This window comes from Osmia bicornis, chromosome 14, assembly GCF_907164935.1.
Source record: "Osmia bicornis bicornis chromosome 14, iOsmBic2.1, whole genome shotgun sequence".
Lineage (NCBI taxonomy): Eukaryota > Metazoa > Arthropoda > Insecta > Hymenoptera > Megachilidae > Osmia > Osmia bicornis.
In genome coordinates this window covers 4,004,002-4,024,771 of record NC_060229.1, presented here as the reverse complement: position 1 = coordinate 4,024,771, position 20,770 = coordinate 4,004,002, and the positions used below count along the sequence as shown (strand labels likewise).

General features: G+C 43.6%; 1 protein-coding gene across 1 annotated transcript; it reads right to left on the bottom strand.

The window, feature by feature from the left end:
* Positions 1-139: 139 nt before the first annotated feature.
* LOC114872725 (BMP and activin membrane-bound inhibitor homolog) lies at positions 140-19,993 on the bottom strand. Its single transcript, XM_029180277.2, has 3 exons — positions 19,515-19,993; positions 1,334-1,606; positions 140-1,009 (listed from the first exon to the last, which is right to left on the bottom strand). The coding sequence occupies exons 1-3, from the start codon at positions 19,645-19,647 to the stop codon at positions 756-758; spliced, it is 660 nt and encodes a 219-aa protein (XP_029036110.1). The 5' UTR covers positions 19,648-19,993; the 3' UTR covers positions 140-755.
* Between the last annotated feature and the right edge of the window lie 777 nt (positions 19,994-20,770).

The window sequence follows — 20,770 nt, the reverse complement described above, 5'->3', positions numbered from 1 at the left end:
TATCATATTATCACAATAGTATAAGATTTATATGGAATACGATTACTATGTCAGGAATACATGATATATCAGGATAACTGATCTTCGACAGAAGGTGATCTACATAATTGAAAAAAAAGAAAAAAAAAAGAAAAAAAAATAGATATCAGACTTTTATTGTTCTTCGTTCAGTTTCATCGGTATTCTCCCTCGATAGGTAAACGATTATTCTTATTGCAGGATACACTAAGATTATACGTGTATCCTTGAATGAGATTATATTGTTACATTGGATCTTCTCCCATTAGATTTTCGTCTTTTTGAACATCGAGGATCGACGATACACATCGTGCAAACACGCCGTCTAAATAAGCGATTACCATCTAAATACCATAGAAAATACATACTCTATTTACAATGCTACAATAAAGGCGATATCATGCGTTCCATTTTTTTGTTTCTTCGCATATTAACGTCATGTACAAAGGTCCTGTTCTATTGGCCCTTTTCTCACTCTCTTCAATCTCACGACGATAATATATACTATATATATATATTTTTTTAATTCTTCGATATCGTCGCTCGATTTAACAGCAATCGATGCACAACACGCATTGTTATAATTTACAGCAGTCGCTCTTTCACAAAATTCACAGCCAAGTGGAGCTACGTAAGCCCGCTAGCTTTTTTTTTTCCCTAGAAGATAGTCTTACTAAAAGAAACGTCTATCCGCGGCTAGAACACTTTATCAAAACGTCTTTGGATTGCGAGATATATTAAACGAGAGGCACTTTCGGTGGTCCTAATAATGGCGGCCCATTATCGGGCATCCGATGCGGTCCAAGCTTGTCTGCCTGCGTCGGCACTGGCTGAAGTAATCTAATAGCGAGGCTGGCTAATATCAGCAGAACGATTAGACCGCAAATCGGTACAGCGATCGTGGCAGTCTTGAACCAGCCGTCCGTTGACTGACCCCCGTGATTGATCGGCTGCACCGGGCCGAGGAAAGGTCGTTGGTCACCCGCCAACACTGCAACAATAATAACAGTTCCTCGTTATGCCGCGTGCTTTGGAATCAATTATGCAAAAGATTTCATTATTCATCGATTCACACAACCTTCGACTTTCACTATTGTTTCAAATCCTCGCTTCCAGACTTCGTGGAAGTGGTGTGCATGTACAATATCGGACCATTGGAAATGGAAGGATTCAAGGTTCTCTGTACGTAACATACAGGGAATAGATTTGAATAATGGAATTAAAAGCGAAACCAATCGCGAATGTAATTTGTAAAGAAGGATTTCATCGTTTGTCTTTAATTTTGGGAAAGATTTGCAAAGAAAATTCTTTGAACCTTGAAGAGTCTTGTTGAGCCTGTTCCTCATGGCTGGACTATCCACGTGGTTGCAGAGATCCTGCTCGCAACAAAGATATCCCGCGGGACACTGTCGTTCCTTGAAGCTTTCGTCGAGACAACCGCTGTATGTGCTGTGCTCTGCTCTCAACAGCGATGGATTTGTGTTGGATGGTAGCTCGGTGAAGCAACCCCTGCCACGGCACATGTATCCTTGAGGCACGCATTCCGGTTGATTGCAATAACACCTTACTTCTTGAACGAAAGGGGAATCTGTAAATCAGAAAAGGGATATTCGGATTAATTAAAGCCCCGCGGAATCGAAGATAAAGGATACAAATGCAGATAAAACGAAGCGAATACAAGGACATCAGGTTGAACATGCTAAAGTACTGATCGTCGATAAAATCGAAAGAAGATTATAACGAGATCAACGCCTATTAAAATTATCTTTGGAAGAAAGGAAGATTTTCATTTTCGAAATTCTGGAACTCTTCGAGTCAGATAGACCGAAGAAAGACATTACGACGCGGGAGGGAATGCTACGTTTTCTTCTTTGCAATGTTTCTGATGGTAATAGTGATTGCTAATAATAAATGACTCGCATTGATTAATGATGCTGTATCATGGGTGGTCGATGTACCGTAACGAGTTTCGTACTTGTCCTACGTGGTATCATCTCGAATATAATAAGATTCGATCGTTGAAATTATGCGAGCGGAGCAACATGCTGCTCGCTTCGCTAATTGATTACAACTCATGTTTATTTATAAGCTCGTGCTCGATAAGACCATTCGAGGACCTAAATATTAGGTCATTCCAGAAGCTCTTGCCGTCACGAGACGGCCACCGTATATTTCTTTAAACAAAGAAATTAGTTCGATCGATCAATCGGAGTTGATCGTCGGCAGGAAGAACGACGGGAAATTAAGAAACGATCCAATATAATTTTATATGAATATTCATTTTCACGTTCCAAGCGTTCGAAAGTATGGAAGATCGTTGATACCTGGCGGCGTCTCTTAATGAATAGCCGACTGAAAGTCATAAAAGATTATACTTTGCTCGTTGCAACAAGTACACGAAGAGCCGACTTTCATTTACCCGGCAGGTACCAAGCCTTCCTTTGTGCATCGAAGGCGACTCGCAGCTTTTTCCATGGACCTTCAAGGATGATGTCTGGGCAGTTTTGCAAATCAGAACGAGCGGGTTGCGTGTACAAATGAGATAATCGCGTCTGGAGTGTGTATTTGCTAAACAAATTGCTCGAAATAAATTTGCCGCCAGTGTAAAAATTCTCTACCACGGAAAGAAATAAGAACGCCATGATGATCTTCAACATCTTTTTGCTACGTAGAGGCTCGTAGCGGAGTGTCTGGAAGAAATCCACGCCGAGAAACACGGCCGATACACTGGGACCGTGTTTGACGTAGCGTAAATATACATTACACGGAGAGAGTAGAGTTCTCTCTGGTCCGTGTGTTAATGAGGACTGCACGAAATAAACAAAGAGACATGGAGCAGTTCGCGGTGACTAACCATCGTGCCGCTTGTTTATTATGATAATGCGAAGCCATCTTTATCCGTGACTTTACTCTTTCTCCTTCGTCGTCTCTCAGCCTCTCCCTTCGCTTCCCTTCGCTTCGCGGGAATAATTTATTTTGCTGTACAAGCTGCCGTGCTGATCGCAGCCAACCCGCGACCAATTCCGGTTCAACGTAACAGAAATTCATTCGTTTTCACGAGCGTACCTTGTCACCGTTCAAGTGAAACTCGAAACCAACCCGATAACATCCCTTCCTGAAAAATTACACGAATTTTTCGACGATGTGCATAAAAAAAAGGGGAGAGAAAAGTTTGGTTCCGCAACGATTAACCAGAGGAGCCCGCGATTGTTTATTATGGTAATGCGGAGCCATCTTTATCCACGACATTGCTGTGTCCACCCCTCGAACCTTCCCTTTCCTCTTAAACGACCCTTTTTCTCCCTCCGAAGAAGTTCTTCTCTTTCTCTTCTGACTTCTTGCTAATAAGCCTGCAGCGATGCCCTCCTCTGGTGTCCCACCCTCTTCTCCCTTCGTGGCCGGGTCTCTGTCTTCATTGCGCGTCTCTTCTGTTTCGTCGACCAACTCCCGGCTCATCGGGGGAATAAAAAACGCTAAAACGGCCGAGTCACAAAAGAAAGATTAAAGTGGAGAGAATATATGGAGAGGAGGCATGCGGCCCTCTCGTGTGCACCGCTGCTGTGCTGTTGTTGCTCTCTCACGAGTCTTCACGAGCGATGAAGAGGACACGAGGAGACCTCATGAGAGGATCTTTAGGAAAACCTCTCTTTTTAACTCCAGATTGAGTGAACTTCTCAAAGACGTTTAGATTGATCTATGTGATTTTCTTATTTCTTTGATATTTCACTGGTCACTCGTTCTTCAGGGTGAATATTGTGATTATTTTATACGACAGACGCGAGTAAATACTCGAAGGGTTAAACGCTTTGTTAATTTGCCTTATCGTTGAAATTTCTTCTGGAATTTTGATTCACGCAGAGCGATACGATTTTAAAGGTTCCCCTAAAAGGCGGGTCTTTTTTTAACCGTGGACCGCGGAGTGAGATAGGGACGAACTAGGGAGAACGGTACTCTGTTGAGAAACAGAAGGGGCTCGGGAGAAGGGCCGGCCTCGTGTGCGTTTAAAATAAAAAGGGAAAAAGGGAAGCAGCGGGAGGTCGAGTAGGCCCAGGCAAAAGAGAGATACGGCCGACATGCCTGAAGCCGAAGAAGACCCGTCCGAAAACAAACAGACTGCTTCGCGGGGTCGTTCGTTATGCGTCCATGGCATATTAATTATTTCTCGACCGTCTCTCCCTCCTCACCCATATTGCTCGTATTTCTTTCTTTTACATTTTACGTGCTCTCTTCGGTTGCCAAACGGATTACAGGCTCGAGAAACGCACGCGAATCGATTTCATTTCATTGCATTATTATCCGTAAAACGGATTGGCTCGGGCTTAAAAATTCCTGAATATTGGCTCGATTCAACGAGGAACGCTAGCTTCGCTAAACAAGGGATACAATAGTCGGGTTGAAAGCAGAAAATTACAAAATTCGTTCCACATTCGACGGATCGCTCCGATTTAATAATGTTATAATGTATAATTTATGCAAATCTCCGTATGCTAACGGGTCGAATAAAGATTCTGGGCTAAGAAGGGTGGGAGAGGAGAAGGTATAAATCGCGATGCCGCGGGCAAAAAGGTAGACAGGCTTGAAATGCTTGACGAACGTTCTCCTTGTGTGTTTTGCGATCGTAAAACTGTCTGATTTTTATTCGACTACTATAGACGAAATTCTTTGTATCTACGGATAGAAGGTTTTAGCGACGAACGTTATGCGCGAACGTTCTTTCGACGAGGCTTAACCTTTAACTTGGTGACGTTAGATATACGAAGCCTGCCGGGACATTGGATCTATCTAACGAGATACACGTGCTGTTACTTGTAACTCTCAGATAAGCTTGTTTGTTTGTTGAAACTACAACAACAGGCTGAGAAGGGTTCGTTTGACCGGTTGCTTAATCAGCGTACTCTTTCACAATTGCTCCTTATCTATCTTACCTATTATAATAATCTATCTTACTTATCTTTCGATCGCAAATTTCATAGCGGGTCGTTAAAATTTTCACGGGATGGATCGTCGGCGAAACTAAACTCGATCGAGCTGGAATTCGACGAGCAAAAAAGATAATCGATACCCGGCTCGATAACGAGTCGCTGAAAGCACGTTGCGAAGGGTTACGATTCGTTTATCCAAACGATTCTGAACAGCATGCCCGAGGATAGAAAGCGGTGCTCGACGGAAACTTGATTTGAACGAGGCCCGTTGTATATGCAATTAGAAGAGCGACGACCCGTGTGTTGTGTACGTGTACGCTCGTACACGTACACCGCATCGTTCCGAATGATGAAACTAATGAGTTTCTCTCGGTTCCCTCGAGTGTGTCCGTAATGCACGTACATTGCGTAACAGACAGCGTCGCTCGTGTACGCGGTCGAGCATTTATTTAAATCATGCGAATTTTATTTTCATCGCGAACGTGCGGTGAAAGAGGACAGGGAGGAGGAGATGGAACATCGCTAACGACACTCGCCGGCCAATTACGAGGTGAGCTGAATATCGATGGCTCGGGATATTGGATTTACTAATTAATAGGGAAGAACGTTAATGCGTTATGTAACGGCAATTAGTGGCCGTGTACCGGACCATAGACGATTATCAAAGCCGTTCGTTTAGTTTAATCGAGCTGAGGATTTAGTTCGCTTCGCCGGTGGTACTCCTCGGTTATTATTTTCCGAGGGGCAAAAAGCACTCATTTCATAATTTCTATGCGAATTAGGCTTGTTTCTATATTGATAATTAGTATTTCATTCAACCGGGCTGAAGTATAATTCTAAAACGGTAGAAGGTAAAAAAAGGAAAACTGGTAAAAGGGTCGCGAGAGAAAGTTTAGATACGTTGTGCTCAATTGTTCATTCCGCTAACCGCGTTACAGGGTAATTGTAAAGCACAAAGTGACTCGGCTATCTTAATTTCTAATTAGTAACATCCACCGTTCTAAATTGCGACAATTAGTATTCAGCCGCGACACGAGACGCGTTGGTGGTCGAGCGGCGTTCGCGTTGAATTTCACGATAGGAATACGAGTGACCCACGGCGACGAATTCATTTTTGCTTCTGTGCCAGCCTGGTGAAAAAAGAAAGCCACCGTTGTCGCGACGAGAAAGAAACGTATCGAGACAACAATCGGGGATTACGCGATACTACGGCCGAGATTACGAGGCTCTCTAAAACCTTGCTGGCTTCGCGTGTATGGAAGACAAATGGCGTGCGAGGAAAGGGTCGTTTCTCAATCTTGGCAATGACGTACACAGACATTTGTGCCTGACTCAACGGCAGCAGGTCGGTTGACCTGTTGAGCAAACGATGCTTCGTCGATAATAGATGTTGCGGAATTCAAGGCGGTCCATCCCTTTTATTTCTATTTATGAATCCATCTTTCAAGAGCCTACCGAGGCTTTGCCGGATCGTTCGGTTGTTCAACTCGAACAAAACCGAGGGATTTTAATCGTATTTCGTGTATCTAATATTATCCAAATCATCTACCAAAAGAAAGATCACGTCGAAATGCAGAAACAAATGATGAAGAATAGTCGGTGTATTAAAGTAGCGATGGGAATAATAAACGATTTGAAAAGAAAAAAAGAAAAAGAAAGGAAGGAAGCAAAGGCACGTCCTACGATCCTCCGCGGGACACCTGTTCGTCGCTTGACCGCGAGTGGGCTATGAACCTGAAGAGTTATGCGAAAAGAAAAAGAACGTCAGGAACGAAGAAGGTTCCTCATCGACGCCGAAAGGAGTGGCCACTGGACGAAGAAGTCGAAGAGGACGAACGAGAATGAAGGAGGTAAAAGAAGGACGAGAACAGAGGGACCGGTCCTCGGGAAGTTCCTCGAAAGATTCGTGAGAAACTTTCGTCGAGCGGCACGCTCTTCATGGTATTCGAATACGCGATCGTCGGATCGATGCTGAGGAAGAAGGTTAAGCAGTGATCCGCGATGAATGGGATCGGATACTGAACAAATTTAGCGGACCTTTTATTGGCTTCCAAAGGTAGCTTGAAGCAACAATCCAAATTCCCCGATGATGGGTCCCCCAATTACTCGACCGGCCTATAAATCCAGTTGGAACGGTTAAATTGAAAAGAAATTTGGTCATTGATTTCTTTCTTCAATTAATGCCAATTTCATCGAATATTGACCAATACTTTTGCCCAGATAATTTGTTAAACCATTCCTTAAAAACAAAATTCGTATAATTACCAAGAATAGATTAGTTTGGAAGCAACTAATTAGCTCGTTAAATATAGAAAAAGTATATGTATATTTCTTTCGAGGGAGATATTTTATTAGCAATATACTGCTCTTCTAATCGGAGTAGTGGACAGACAACCGATAAAAGCTGTAACTAATGAGGCCCATTAAACGGGACCGGATACCGCACGAATTCAGTCGATTCTTCATCGACTTGCATTGAAAGACGGGCCCCGTGTCTCTCTCCAGGAGGTCTAAGATGGGTTTTATTGCGGCTGCATGGATATTTTGACCGTCTTGGATGGTCCTGGATTATCAAGAAGGTACACACTCGAACGTGGCAGCGTTATATATAATCATGAAAGACAACAGTGCATCCGTTTAATGGGGTCTTCCTCCCTTTCTCCTTTTTAAGGACGATGACTGGTCAAGAACAAGGCACAGATTAAACTTTTTCTCCTCTCGAAAAGGTTCCACCTTGTGAAAAAAAAAGGGACGTACTTCGTATATTCTTTTTTCGTGTAACAAGAACGAAGTTAATTTTCATACCGAACTTTTTTCACCTTGAATCTCACGGGTTCATTAAAACCTTCGCAACATTGTCCATTAAAAATTGAATAATATTAATCTGTATGGAGTCGATGGGAAATTATCGAGCAACGGTTTTGTGCGTGTGTAAGTACGTTGGAAAGGATATGGGGGGGCACGCGTGTAGCCATAAAATACAAAGTCGGATAACGGGGTGAAGTAATTTCTATGGTGGACGCAACGATGCAAAGCGTTTCGGCGAACGAACGACAAGTGCACCCGCATAATGGGCCGGTTTTTCTCCCTTCTTCTTTCCTCAGGGGGACGGCTGGTCAGGAACCCGAGCGAAATAAAACTTTTGTTGTTCCTGTCCATGAGACTCGTCCGCTTCCTCTGTTGGAGAAGGGAATCCAACCGGATTCCGTGTCGAATCGAGGAGAGCGCTACTTAAGTTCTTTATCGACGGTGACACGAGCCAAATCAATTGCGCGAATGCCTGATCCCCCGATTGTCTCTGTAACTTTATATCCTCTTACACGGAACAAACCCTATACAGAGTGTCCCAATATTTCTCTATTTACAAGAAATGGTAATTCGATTTTTCAACAATCGAGTATTAATCGTGCGACCGAGTAAAAGTGGAGTCGATCGGTTCCCTTCTGAACAGTATGCCTCTCTCTTTCCCGTCGAGAATTCTACGGTTATTGGGTCGAGGGCAATTTACGAGGGAGACAGTGAAACGGGACAGTATATCTTTCGTAAAAGAGACACGAATCACCCGACGACGTTCGCGTCTTAGTTATTGCGAAACTGGAATGATTTTTTGAAAATACTGCTGCAATTCTTCTCGATGCGGGATCGTAAAACGTTACCGTGATCCTCGAGTAAGAAAAATAGAAGAACAGAATGGAAATTGAAGAGGAGGTTAACAGCCGGTCGAGAGAAATAGTTTCTCTCGTGAAATGATTAATAACTCACGGAATGACACGTTGTGATTGATCATTGATCACGTGTTAATTACACGTCGTAGGATGCTTGTAATTTTACCGTATCCGACAAAATTACAGCCGCGAGGATCGTGCGAAAGCAATTAGCACGCTATTGCTAAAGGTGTAAACATTGTTGCAAACACGCGTAGCTGGAGAGCTCCTGTTTTATTCCGGGCTTTGATCATCGATCCGATGATAAGCTTAAGAAAGTTGAATTACCCAGAAAGTAGCCGTTCATGATTGCGACAGAAAGGTTTAAATCACCATGCAAATCAACGATACGATCTTTGGACATGACTGGATCTATCTACTTGACGCGTATCGGTTGAGTCAATTAAACGGGAGAAAGTTTTCTTCTTACGAGGATATTAGTTTCACTGATTGTATAATCAGCGAAGAGAAGGAAATTTAAACCCTCGGGATGAGCAGGAAGAAGTTAGTACCATTTAGAAAAATCTGAAGTCCCAAGGGGCAGAAAGGATGAAATGGTATCTGTAGCAAAATTCTGTAGACTTTCTATCCTCGAAACTGACCGAGCCATAAACACAGCATGCAGGGTGTATCATGGAAGGTTATAGCCTCGGGGGTAGCTGCGTTGTAACGGATACTTTGGTCGAAAAATTGTCCTCGTCGAAGGGTATATCCTCGTCTCTCGGCTAATTTTCCTTTCACAAAGGCTACGTACGAAGCTGGTATTTGCGTTGGGACCTGTAACTATCATCCCCGAGTACCTGGCCATTAAAGAAGAAGGCCAGGCCAAGGGAACGTAGCGAGGCAAGGGAAAGGACGGGTGGTTATACGGGGTGGCAATTAGCAAGAACAATAGGGACTCGGAGGCCCTTATTTCTGGGAAGTAGGATGGTCCCTCTGGGTCCTGCCATTCCATCGAGACTCAGGTATACGTATTTCCAGGGCCTACATCCCCGTTGTCTTGGCTCGTCGATGTCGGTGTACCCGGTCTATAGGAAAAAATACACTTTGGTATTTCGGCGCTAGAAGGCAGGTTCTTGATGTTTTCGAGAGAGGCAAACCAGTGATTAGCCCTACTTAACTCGGCTGCGTTGGACGCGGTGCGGGCATCGTCAAGTAAAAGGCATCCTCATCAATTATATGCAATTGCCAAATTGCTCCAAATTACATGCACGGACCGCGAACCTTTTATGATAATACTCTTCGTTGTCTTGCTTGGCCGGCTATAACGGCTACCTTTGATCATCGCTTGCTCGGCCGCTCCGATTCCGGATAATGCAAATGTAATTGGGTAAAACGAATCGAGTCGAGTTAAGACGAAAAATGAGGCTCGTTAACGGAGATATCAAAACGAAGAAACACGTTCGAGCTGAAAATGAATAAACGCCAATGGAATAAAGTTATCCGATGCCTCCTTCTCTTACGTTGTTGTTTTTCTTTGCTCGCGTCTACAGCTGAAGAACAATTGAACAACCAGACGACAACGAGCGTTCTTTAAACGCATCGCTTGTGTAAATAACACGGATTGCTTGGAGAAACTGGCTTGCGTGTCGATACGTACTGTCGTTGATTCAATCTTGTCACGCAGCAAAGAATATAAATTTGCGAGTCAGATTGCACTTCGAACTAGCAGAGAAATTTTTCACGAAGAAACAACGTTGTGAACTTTGAAAGTATTCTATTAGAAATCGTCTCTGCTACCTGAGAGAGGTTGTTCGTTCAGGTAGCAGGACACTTTTTCCTGATCACTGAAGTAACGATGATTTACTAGAAGAACAAAGAGGTTCGTCGGCCACCCTGAAGGAAGTGCAGTTCAATCGTTCGGAACAGGTCTTCCTCTTTGCCAGGCAAAAGGAAGTGAACCCTTTCTCTCTCGAATTTCAACGTCCTCCGTTCCGTCTGGCAAGCGGACATCTATAGTTACGCTACCAACGTCAATTAAGTAGAGAAAATTGGCTGAGAATATGTTGTGCAAATATTTCGCAAACTTTTTAACGATTACCAGGCTACATTAGCCGTGTTGGTTAATTATAAACGCATCAAATTCTAATAAATGGACGCGGTTAGAGACCGGTGATCAGAAACCGTATAGACCTCGAGCAAATCGCGATCAATCGGAACAATCGTTGCGAGAACCAAGGCAAATTGCTGCTTGCATATACATATAATTGCGCCGGTAGCTTGTAAACACGCGATTTAAGTCTATCATCCAGCGGTATCTAGTTTGCTTTAGACATTCGTATCGATAAAAATACAAATTTTATTTCTACCTACGAAGGGTTAATAGAAGGACCACACGCGTTAATTAACGCGATTGTAATATAACGTTAGATACTCGAGGACCACTGGCTGTGATAATAATATTTAATTTGTAAAATTGTTTAGTTTATTATACGAATAAGGAACCGCGATCCAAGCTACATTTTCCAAAGCTAATCGTTAACGGTATAAAAAAGAAAGTAACAACCCAGAGCTATCATCGTAATTGTACGTTCTCCAACGCCACGCTCTCATTGGCGTTCCTGTCCTTCTAGCAATTTGTTTCACCTACGTTACCCACTTACGTGTACGCGGTTCAGAGAGAGTTAACTTGAATTTTTCAACTCTTTTCTTTTTCTCCTCGACAAGCGCACACCGTGTCTAGGTAGAACACATGCCGTGCCGTGTTTCCATAAAACGCGTGGAATCTTGAATAATCCCTAAGAGGAAGGCGGAACAGCTCATTCGAAGGTATAAAGAGTCAGGAGAGTAATCATTAGCGATGTTGAACACGGTGTTGTTGATGACTACAATGATCGAGATACGTATCGAACATAAAGGGTCTTCCTTTTTGCTTATCAATGTTTGTGTTTCATCAATTAGCACCCTCGTTTAATTCACCTTTATTTTTCTAACTTTGTATCATTTTAAAATGATCATTTGTACCCAGTGGAGTAACTGAGATTTTATTTCTTAAAAATTTTTTAATTTCTGAATTGGAGTTCAGCACTTTTGGAACCTTGAAATTTTGGAATGCTAAAATTAATTAAAGATTTAATTACAATTAAATATGATTTACACGTGAAATATGAATTTGCATACGAAATAATTCACTTTCGGTATGTCGCGTGACAGCGGCACGTGTGTTCGTTATTTATTCACGTTACACTTAAAGTAGCACGCTACCTCTGTTCTTTTCGTATTCACGAGATGATGAAACACCATGATCGAGAAATTTTATTCGATCAATCGTGAAAAGAATACTGGAATCCAGCGATGTCTTTATTTAATCCTACGTTTACGTGGAAATAGATCGCTTCTCATTTGCACCTGTACAGGTAGATTCTCGAAGAAGGAGGAGGCAAGTATTTATAGAGACGTCTCCTTGGAATCGTTGACATTGATTCCGCAAATCTGTCACGGCTTCGGCTATATATAGAGACTCATTGTAATTACATCGGGGTAGGAATGTGCTATTAAGCATAGCTAATGTATGCTGCTCGTTTCAGCTCGTGTAGAAACGATTCCTAGTGTTGCTTAATCGTCGAGAAACCGTGATAAGTACTCGATCTTGCTTGGATTATTGCCTCGAATATGCAAAACGAGCATTGGAAGCGAAACGATCGAGTGATTACCGAGTCAAATGGAATTGCATCGATTATCGATAATATTTGACGAATCCTTTCCCTGTTGTTCGATCGAATTCCAATTTGCAAACGATCGAAAAAATAATATTTTTGAAACCGAGCCTGTCGAAAGTTTCGCGATGCAACGTCGTTCCTTCCAATTTCTATAATTACAAAAAGCAAGTTGCTGGCTTCATTTGAATAATTACCCGGCATAAGAGATCGTACGTGTACCGATCGTATCTGCTCGTTCGTTTCACCGAGGTACTGGCATTTTTTTGCTATTAACCGAGATTACTATCGGCATCCAAAGCAAATGCGTTAATTAAGAAATAAAGGGGACCCTTAATAATACTCCTCCGACGCGACGAGCTTAATTGCGCCGATTTTGTGTTTCGTTTTTCGAAACGAAACCACCTTGCCATTAATTTTTCATTAGCGAACCCTCGTTGCGCGTTAGGCTAATAACCGGCTCGCGAATAAATTTCAAATTATTCCTCACGATCGCAGCCGCCTGTACTATCGTTATTTCAATGAATATCTTAATGGAAAATTAGAAAAAAATTACAATTCTAAGCATAATTTGGCAAATCATTCGAGGAAAGGAAATAGTGCGTGCAAGATAAAAATGATTCAGCAAAACATTACGTAGGATTGAAGCAAAAAATATGCACTTAAGATTTGCTGAATGTTATCGCAGGTATATTTCATGCAGTAATTGCAACACCATTAGTTGCTCTAATATCGTTGATTGATAAAACGAAGATAATAATCAATGACCATTAAATGCATAACAGCATAGGAATGTTAAAAGTTTAAGAAACTGAAGGAAAATATTACTTGAAACGTTAACCGAGAAACAACTGTGTTTACTTCTTAAACACCTCGTGGTGTCAGTTTCGACTAATTGTCTTAATTTACCAAGCTCGTTTCACGGAAATTGGACGTTCTACGTGGATTCGCTTTCGTTTGTCTCGGAGGCAATCACGCGCGACAAAGACCGATAAAAAAGATCTTTATACCGAAGATGGAAGGTTGGAGGCAAGTTAATTGATCGGCAACGAGCGTGTCGTTAACGGTGATCATCTCGACTGTCGGAGGCACGTGATTTAGATGATCAACGGGTGTCGATTAAAAGATTTTGGTAACACGTGGCGTTATTCATGAAAATAATTGATTCATCGCGTTTGGAACATTAATTCAAGGATTTTTTTTCCAAAATTACTATATCTCATCGAATTTCTTTCAATTTGTTTCGACACCACCGGTGTAAGATATCGAAACTCGTGTGCACGGTAAATGCATCGAATAAATATTCATAGGTCGATAGGAAGGGAGTGGTTTAACACTTATGTTCAGTGCTAATATTAAAGCGAAACATACGTAATAACTGTCGCTATTTACCGTGAGTCAGTCGTTTGAATAACTCGCGTTATCTCGACAAACGATAGGAGAGTCGTCCGTTGGAAACAAAACGTTTTAACGAGTCTTTCTAAATAACGTCAAAACACAATGTACAGCTCTAATTATCTGATACTGTTTAATGTTATCTCGAGTGTTTGCTATGTATCGGCGTGTTTTTTCGTTTCACATAACCGTAGGTGTTTAATTAACGAGATCGAGCGAAAATGATTCATGCTTTTCGAAAATTCAAGGGTTGCATATCGCGAATATGAATAGATATCGCGAACACATCAATCTTACCCAATAAATAACTGAAATTAACATTGAAATAACTTAGCGACGGAAAAGTTAGAAGAAGCCAACGAACGGAGTTGTCGCAGAAGCGGCTAAGCTCGTTCATTTGAATTCGACGCATCTCCGGTTGCACTGGATGCATGCATGCCGCATGCGTGCGTGCCTGCACGCGGTATCATGGCGCATACGAAGCATCGAATTAACATAACACGCGCAAGCGAGCTCTCGCGAGTCTCCGCAACTCGAACCTCGTCTATTCGTACGGTCACAAATATGGCTCGTCGTTGATTGATAGTCGATAGTAAATAATGAATAAACGGACACCCAGTTATGCGGGATTCGCGTGTTATTCAGCGTCGCGTCGCTAAATCGTACGGTCACCAGCGACGCCGAGGATTTTTCGATCGTTCGACATCGAGGATTACGACTCGTTAGGCGCCATCGTCTCCTCGACGATCGCTTCGTATGCGACGTCGACGAATCGACGTACCGTGAAGAAATGAAATTTAGACTTGCCCCCGCAGAATGTTAAGCGTTCCCAAGCCGGCTATCGGCGTTGCTGATTGAGAACGCGCGATTATTTCGATGCCGCGTAAAGGGGAAAGGAAACGCGGCTGGTAAATGGGACTGACACCGTTTCCAAAAGATTGAAAGCTTCCGGAACTGGTGTGTTCTATTCCGAGTATAATTGAATCTAAATTACCTATTCGAGCGAACTGTGATTTGCACGAACAGGCGTAAGGAAAGTCACGGTACATACATACGTTATGGAATTATAGTTAGGGTGACAGAAAAGGATCGATTGAATTGAACCGTTTCCTCAGGGCTGTATCGCGGAGGATCGAAGCGTAACCGGTGACTCGCGGCGCGATATGCTTTGCATATTTATGATTAGTCGATCGAAGAATTACGATCGTTTGGCGCCACCGATGAACACAACAAATTTATATGTACATACGTTCGTTACGTGACCGTCTAGCAACGTAAAGTTTCGCCACACCTGGATCGATAATGATTATTTGAAAATTTTATCCTCGATCGTCGCCCACCATCGTAATCATCGGATTCTTTTCGCATAGATCCCAGTACGTTCGAATTATACTACGTTACTGTTGACTTATTAAAACGAAGATTCACGGCGGTTTCAGTGTGGAACAACGCGTTGTTTCGTGTGCATGTGAGTCGGATATCGTACCGTGGCGAGGTGCATTGCTACCATTGTTGAATTACAACAAGTTCGATGGGACGGGACGCGCGTTTCAAGTAGTCGAGTTATATTTGTCCCTCGAGCCACTATTTTTTTCTGCTTAATACTCAGAGCCGCGCGGTGATTCTTCGCGAGTCGCAAGCGTAAAGAAACCTTCGAACAACTAATTTCGCGAACAATTCCGCTCGATTCTAAAATTAGTCGTTTCCGATCAAAAGCGATCGCATTGATTAATGCACCTCTGTATTTAATTAATAACAGAGAGGAGCTAAGGGTGCAGGGAAGAAATGACCGGACGGATGAATAATCGCGTACGTACGCCCGTAAATAAACCTTCCGCGAATAAAACTTTCTCCTTCTCGTTGACATTTCACAGATTTACGACCGCGAGACGTACGGACGGTGATTCCAATTAATTGATCGTTATTTTTGAGTAAACCGACGTTAATTGCACGCTGCTCGTGTACAACCGATAATTGAGCTCTCAGCTCTTTTTCCATCGACGCTTTCGTGGCCCCGGATAACCCGATTCGACCGGTTTTTATTAGCAACAACGTAATCGAATTTAATTCCCCCATTCGATAGGGAACGATAGAAAAGTGACCGTAAATAACGCCGGGACCCCGATTCGGAAGCAGACACCGGGGACACGTGGGTGGTTAGTATGGAGCGCGAGGGCGCCAAGAAAAATGCTTCAATTTTTGTCCACCGTTCTCTGCCCGTTGCAACGCGATGCACGTAACAATATATCCAAAGGTATACGCGACAATCGTCATTTCCGTGTACATTGTCTACTCCAGACATGAAATGTAAAACAAGCGAGCAACTTTGAAAAGAAAAAGAAATGATCGATATTAAAATCGAAACGAGATCATAGATGCCCCCACTTTGAACGAACCATTCGATAAACGAACAAATACGATGCAACTGATATTGGTGCACACGCGTGTACGTACGAAACAGGAGGCCGTGTATTTACGTACGCGTGGACGTGCACAAGACAAAGAGGCATAAACTCGTCACGCACGCATGCACATTTGTGTGGCCGACAGGCGCCACCGTGCCGGTTCTGTGTTCTCTGTTCGTGTGTCTGTGTGTAGCCGTGTGTACATACGAGCACGTAACACCAGCTGCAACTCGGCCGAGTGTGAACACGCGAAACACCGGTTGCACTCGCGTGTGCGTGCGTGCGTTACGTTCGTCGGTGGCGCGCGGATGAGCTCGCATTTTTTCGACGCTCCACCGCGAAACGCATCGGTGTTTCCCGATTTTGCATCGTTGTCATTGGCGTAAGTGTACAGGGCTCAGAATGAACCCTATTTTATTCGAGAAACATTTAGACTGGCGCATCTTTGTCCTGGATAAAAAGCTTTTCCAAATCGAGTAACGAAAGGGAATTGTAAGATTTCTTTTCTTGGGTTATCGAACGGTTATCGAGCGAGGTCACCGGTGGTTCAGGGAGCTCGTTAAAAGGGCAAGTTTAATTAACCGAGCAAAGGTAATCTTCGGTTAAATGGTGGAGTAAAATTGGGATCTGAAATTTGAACCCTGTTGAAGGCGCGTTCGATTATCACGGTTCCCCGACGATAATCGTTGCCCTCGCGTTCGGTAGCTTTTGTAAAACTGACAATCGCGCGTCTGGGATTCGAAATGAGTCATATCGTAAAATCGACCTCGTTGCTCTATAAATATGCAACCGACTGCACGAACCGAACGAGAAGTATCGCAATTCTGTAACTTGTTTGTATCGTACAGATAAGAAAACTCGAACCACGGTGACTTACGTAATTTTCACTGAGCTTTTACTAAATAGATACAATGTTGTTACCGTTCGACAAGTATCGTTGAATCAGCAATGATTTCTAATAATACGTTAGACTTCCTTCTGGTTGAAGATAATGGTATAATCTTCAAAGAAACTATACGAAATAATACGAAAATTCAAACTCATTGCTCTTCTTCGAAGCAGAAAATTGACCAATTGATAGATAAATAAGATTCCTCGCGATCATCAAGAAACGAAACGAACGGAAGCATCATTCTTTTCCATGCTAAAGAATCCGATGCGTGTCTGAGAAACTATAACGCCAATGAAATGGTTCTGTGAACCGAATCCCATACCCCTGTGTACATAGAACTGTTGCGTGCCGCATAAACAAGCCTGTGTATGCAACAGAATGGAGCAGCTTACACGATTCCTTGAACGTGTTTTATTGATATCAAATATTCAATGGTAAATCGGAAGATCGAGTTAGGTAACGCATGGAATAACACTCCTACGTTATGATTTACTGTAATATTACTCGTTGCGTAACGAGATTTAGCCTGTTTCTTTATCGAACAAAAATTCGCTATCTGTGGACGAGAAAGGGGCAGACAGTCTCGTTTCGGAGCGTCAACCTCTTCTGCTTTCACCCCTTTCGTTCAGATCTAACGTCATGACAATATGATTTATACTTTCAAGACAAATTAATTGCGAAAGGATCATTCCTGCAGTCGAAATTTCAATTCTGGTTTTTGGTGAAAATTAAATTTTAAGACTTAGATGTTAGGACTTTTTGATCTTCGCATAGGAGATCAAAGTTTCAAATGAAAATTGTTTTTTTTCTGGCGCAAAGCATAATCAGAAGAATCGAGGCTTTGTAGGGTGAAAGGTGTAAATATGCAAGTTCTTTTCGACACACGATGCAATTGACGATGCACGACGAAGAGGTTGGTTGCGGTGTACTTGCGTAAACGAGGACCGCGCAGACAAGCGTGTCGGAAGGTAGCTATCGTGCACATAGGCATTATATTATGTACTCTGCTATCCGCGCGCCTAGCTGGCGCCCGACACATACTTTATCGTCTTTCTAAACTCGGTATCGTGCAAACGGCAAAATTTAAATATTTATTATTTCGCAAGCGCGCCAGGTTTGACCGGAATTCGTGTGCTTTCGTTCGGTAACGGTTTAAAAATCCCTCGGGACCCGGTGTCACCAGGTGGCGCCAGTCGGCCAAGGAAATCTATCGATCGATCGTGAATCACACTCGAACCGAGCCAAAGATCGTAAAGTACTCCTTGTCTTCGGCAATGATTTTATCATCGTTTCAACGTCCCGTCGCGATCTTATCCCTACCATTATCCGTTCGCATGTATCATTTTCTTGTTTTTCTCCTTTCCACGAGAATAAGACAGTCGGTCTGGTATCAGAAAGTAGGAAGCTCCTCGAAGTCTCTTCCTTTTCATCCGATGCACAGGCGCATCTATAAAACGTTGAAATTGCACGCGTCCTTAATTGCGCCTCGCTGCCTGACTGCCGCAAAAACAGCAGACGAGTTTAAACGTGCCGGTGCAAGTCCCTTTTTCCTTTTTTTTTTTTCATTTTAACTCTCTCTCTCTTTCTCTGCCTTTCGTCCCGGAGAGCGTACAATTTTGCAATTACCGGTGGCCGCGGCATGCGATGCGGCGGCGCGTCTGCATCTGCTTCGCTCTTATCTCCCTCGAGTTTCTTTTTATCGTTGGGACACTCGCGGCGTACTTGCATCCCATGCATCTGCCGTTTTCCCGATTACGTATCGCGATAGGAACCGACCGAACCGATCGGACGTTTCTTATCAACGTATCTTTACGAGCGAATCCCGATCGCGTTGGACAGCTCGTAATTTGGAGCTGCCCGGGAAAGTACGCGTTCACCGGATTTTATTCGTCGAATCGGGGCGCCATAGAGCGCGTATAAAAGACCGAGTCAATTAATGTAGTTTGGTGACTTCAGCGTTCTTAATTTAGAGAGCGTCGTTTCCCGACTTTTATTGCTTTGGCGTCAAAGCTGAACAGAGGTCGAAGAATTACTCCCTCGGTTCGCTCCGTTTCGCCAAAACGACCGGCGTTTCCGTTTCAATCGATTCGCAACGATCGGTAGTTAGCCGACGTGTTCCAAAGGTTGCGTGCATACCGCAAGTTTAATTACCCCGACGGTACCGATACGGATCGGTCACATTAATTACAGACATGATACGCAACGAGCGGAGGGAAACAAACATTACCGTAATCAACGATTTTTCGCGTAGGAATGCGTCTAAGCGGCGAAGGCCACGTGTAATAATAAACTTTAGCCGCAACACAATCTAACCAGCATGCGGACACGCGACCGTCCGGAACAAATAAAGAATCTCGAGCTTAACCGTTTAATTATAATAAAAATTCCTGTCCCGACTACTACAGTTTCGATGTTTCGTGTTCGCGAGCCACGTGTTCACACGGTCTCGATTCGTTCGCGGCTGAAAGCTATTTCCCACCGACTTTCCCATGAAATCATGCGCCCGAAATGTAAACCATTACCATTGTCATCGGATTTTCCCTCGTTATCGGCCAGCACCTCGTAGTCGCCGGAATCAAGATCCACGGAAGCACCGATGACCACTGTCAGACTGGACACCATCGTAGCAAAAGTCAACAAGTCCCGCGACAACATTTTTAAAAGATCTTTCTTTTATCACGCACTCTTTTCCTCGACGGTCGAGACTCGAGCAGATAGAATCGCGGATGATGAGAACACGATCAACATGAACCGCGATCAAACCCCATCGAATATCGACAATGGAATTCGTTCTACGTTGGTCACGATCGATCGATCCCGTCGATGGTCGTCGAAGAATTCATAACGAGTAGAACGAAAGGACGATTGTTAAAAGAAACGATGGAGGAGAAAACTTGCGTCCGATCGCAACGATGGTCGACGCTTGACTGACTGACTCACTTCGGTCTCGAAAAGCAAACGCCGCGCCGTGCAGCCGGACGACTCCACAGCGGCTGGCGCGCACCAGGGGCACCCGCCGAAGAACACTCGCCAGATAGTTTTTAAACGAGTCCCGCCTCCGGCTGTGATAGTGTTGCCCCTTGTCGGTGAACCACGCACCGTGAACACGTACAACACACGCGCTCTACGCTTGTGTCGTTTGCCTATGATCTATAGGGTGTCTTATGGAAACGAAGGTTATCTGAAAATGTCTGTTTTTTAAGAAAATTTATTCCAAATTTTCGAAAAATCGAATCTGTATTCTATGAACCCTCTGGCGAACACGTGTTCGATAATACCCATAGGAAAATTCTTAAAAATTTGAAGGAAAATTTGAAATTCTGCCACGTGTATCGCTTTTGGAATAGGACATTTTGTAAATGATCGATCTTCATAGATCCTCATCGAAGCAATTCGATCGGTTAGGGGGCTCAGTAAGAGCGCACATGGCCTGCGCCACTTACATTAATGGCAGCCACTGTACCAGAACGTGGTGTGCGGGCAAGCTGGTGATCCGGTGTGTTGGTGAAACGTTGAGTGGCGCGGATCGACGCCGGGAAATGGGCGGTCGGTGAGGGAAACGAGGGACAAGGAGAAGGGAGACAGTGGCGCCTAAGCCCCGAGGCAGAGACGCCATGTTACTAAAGTGTGGGTGAGTGTCTGTGCGACGCACGATGAGCGGACACACACATTTTCATCTATGCGTGTATACCGTTTGATCTTACGCGCGCAAACACACGTATGGACGCTTGCACACGCGCGAAGCGTCCTGGTGAACGAAGGAAGAGGGACGCGGCAA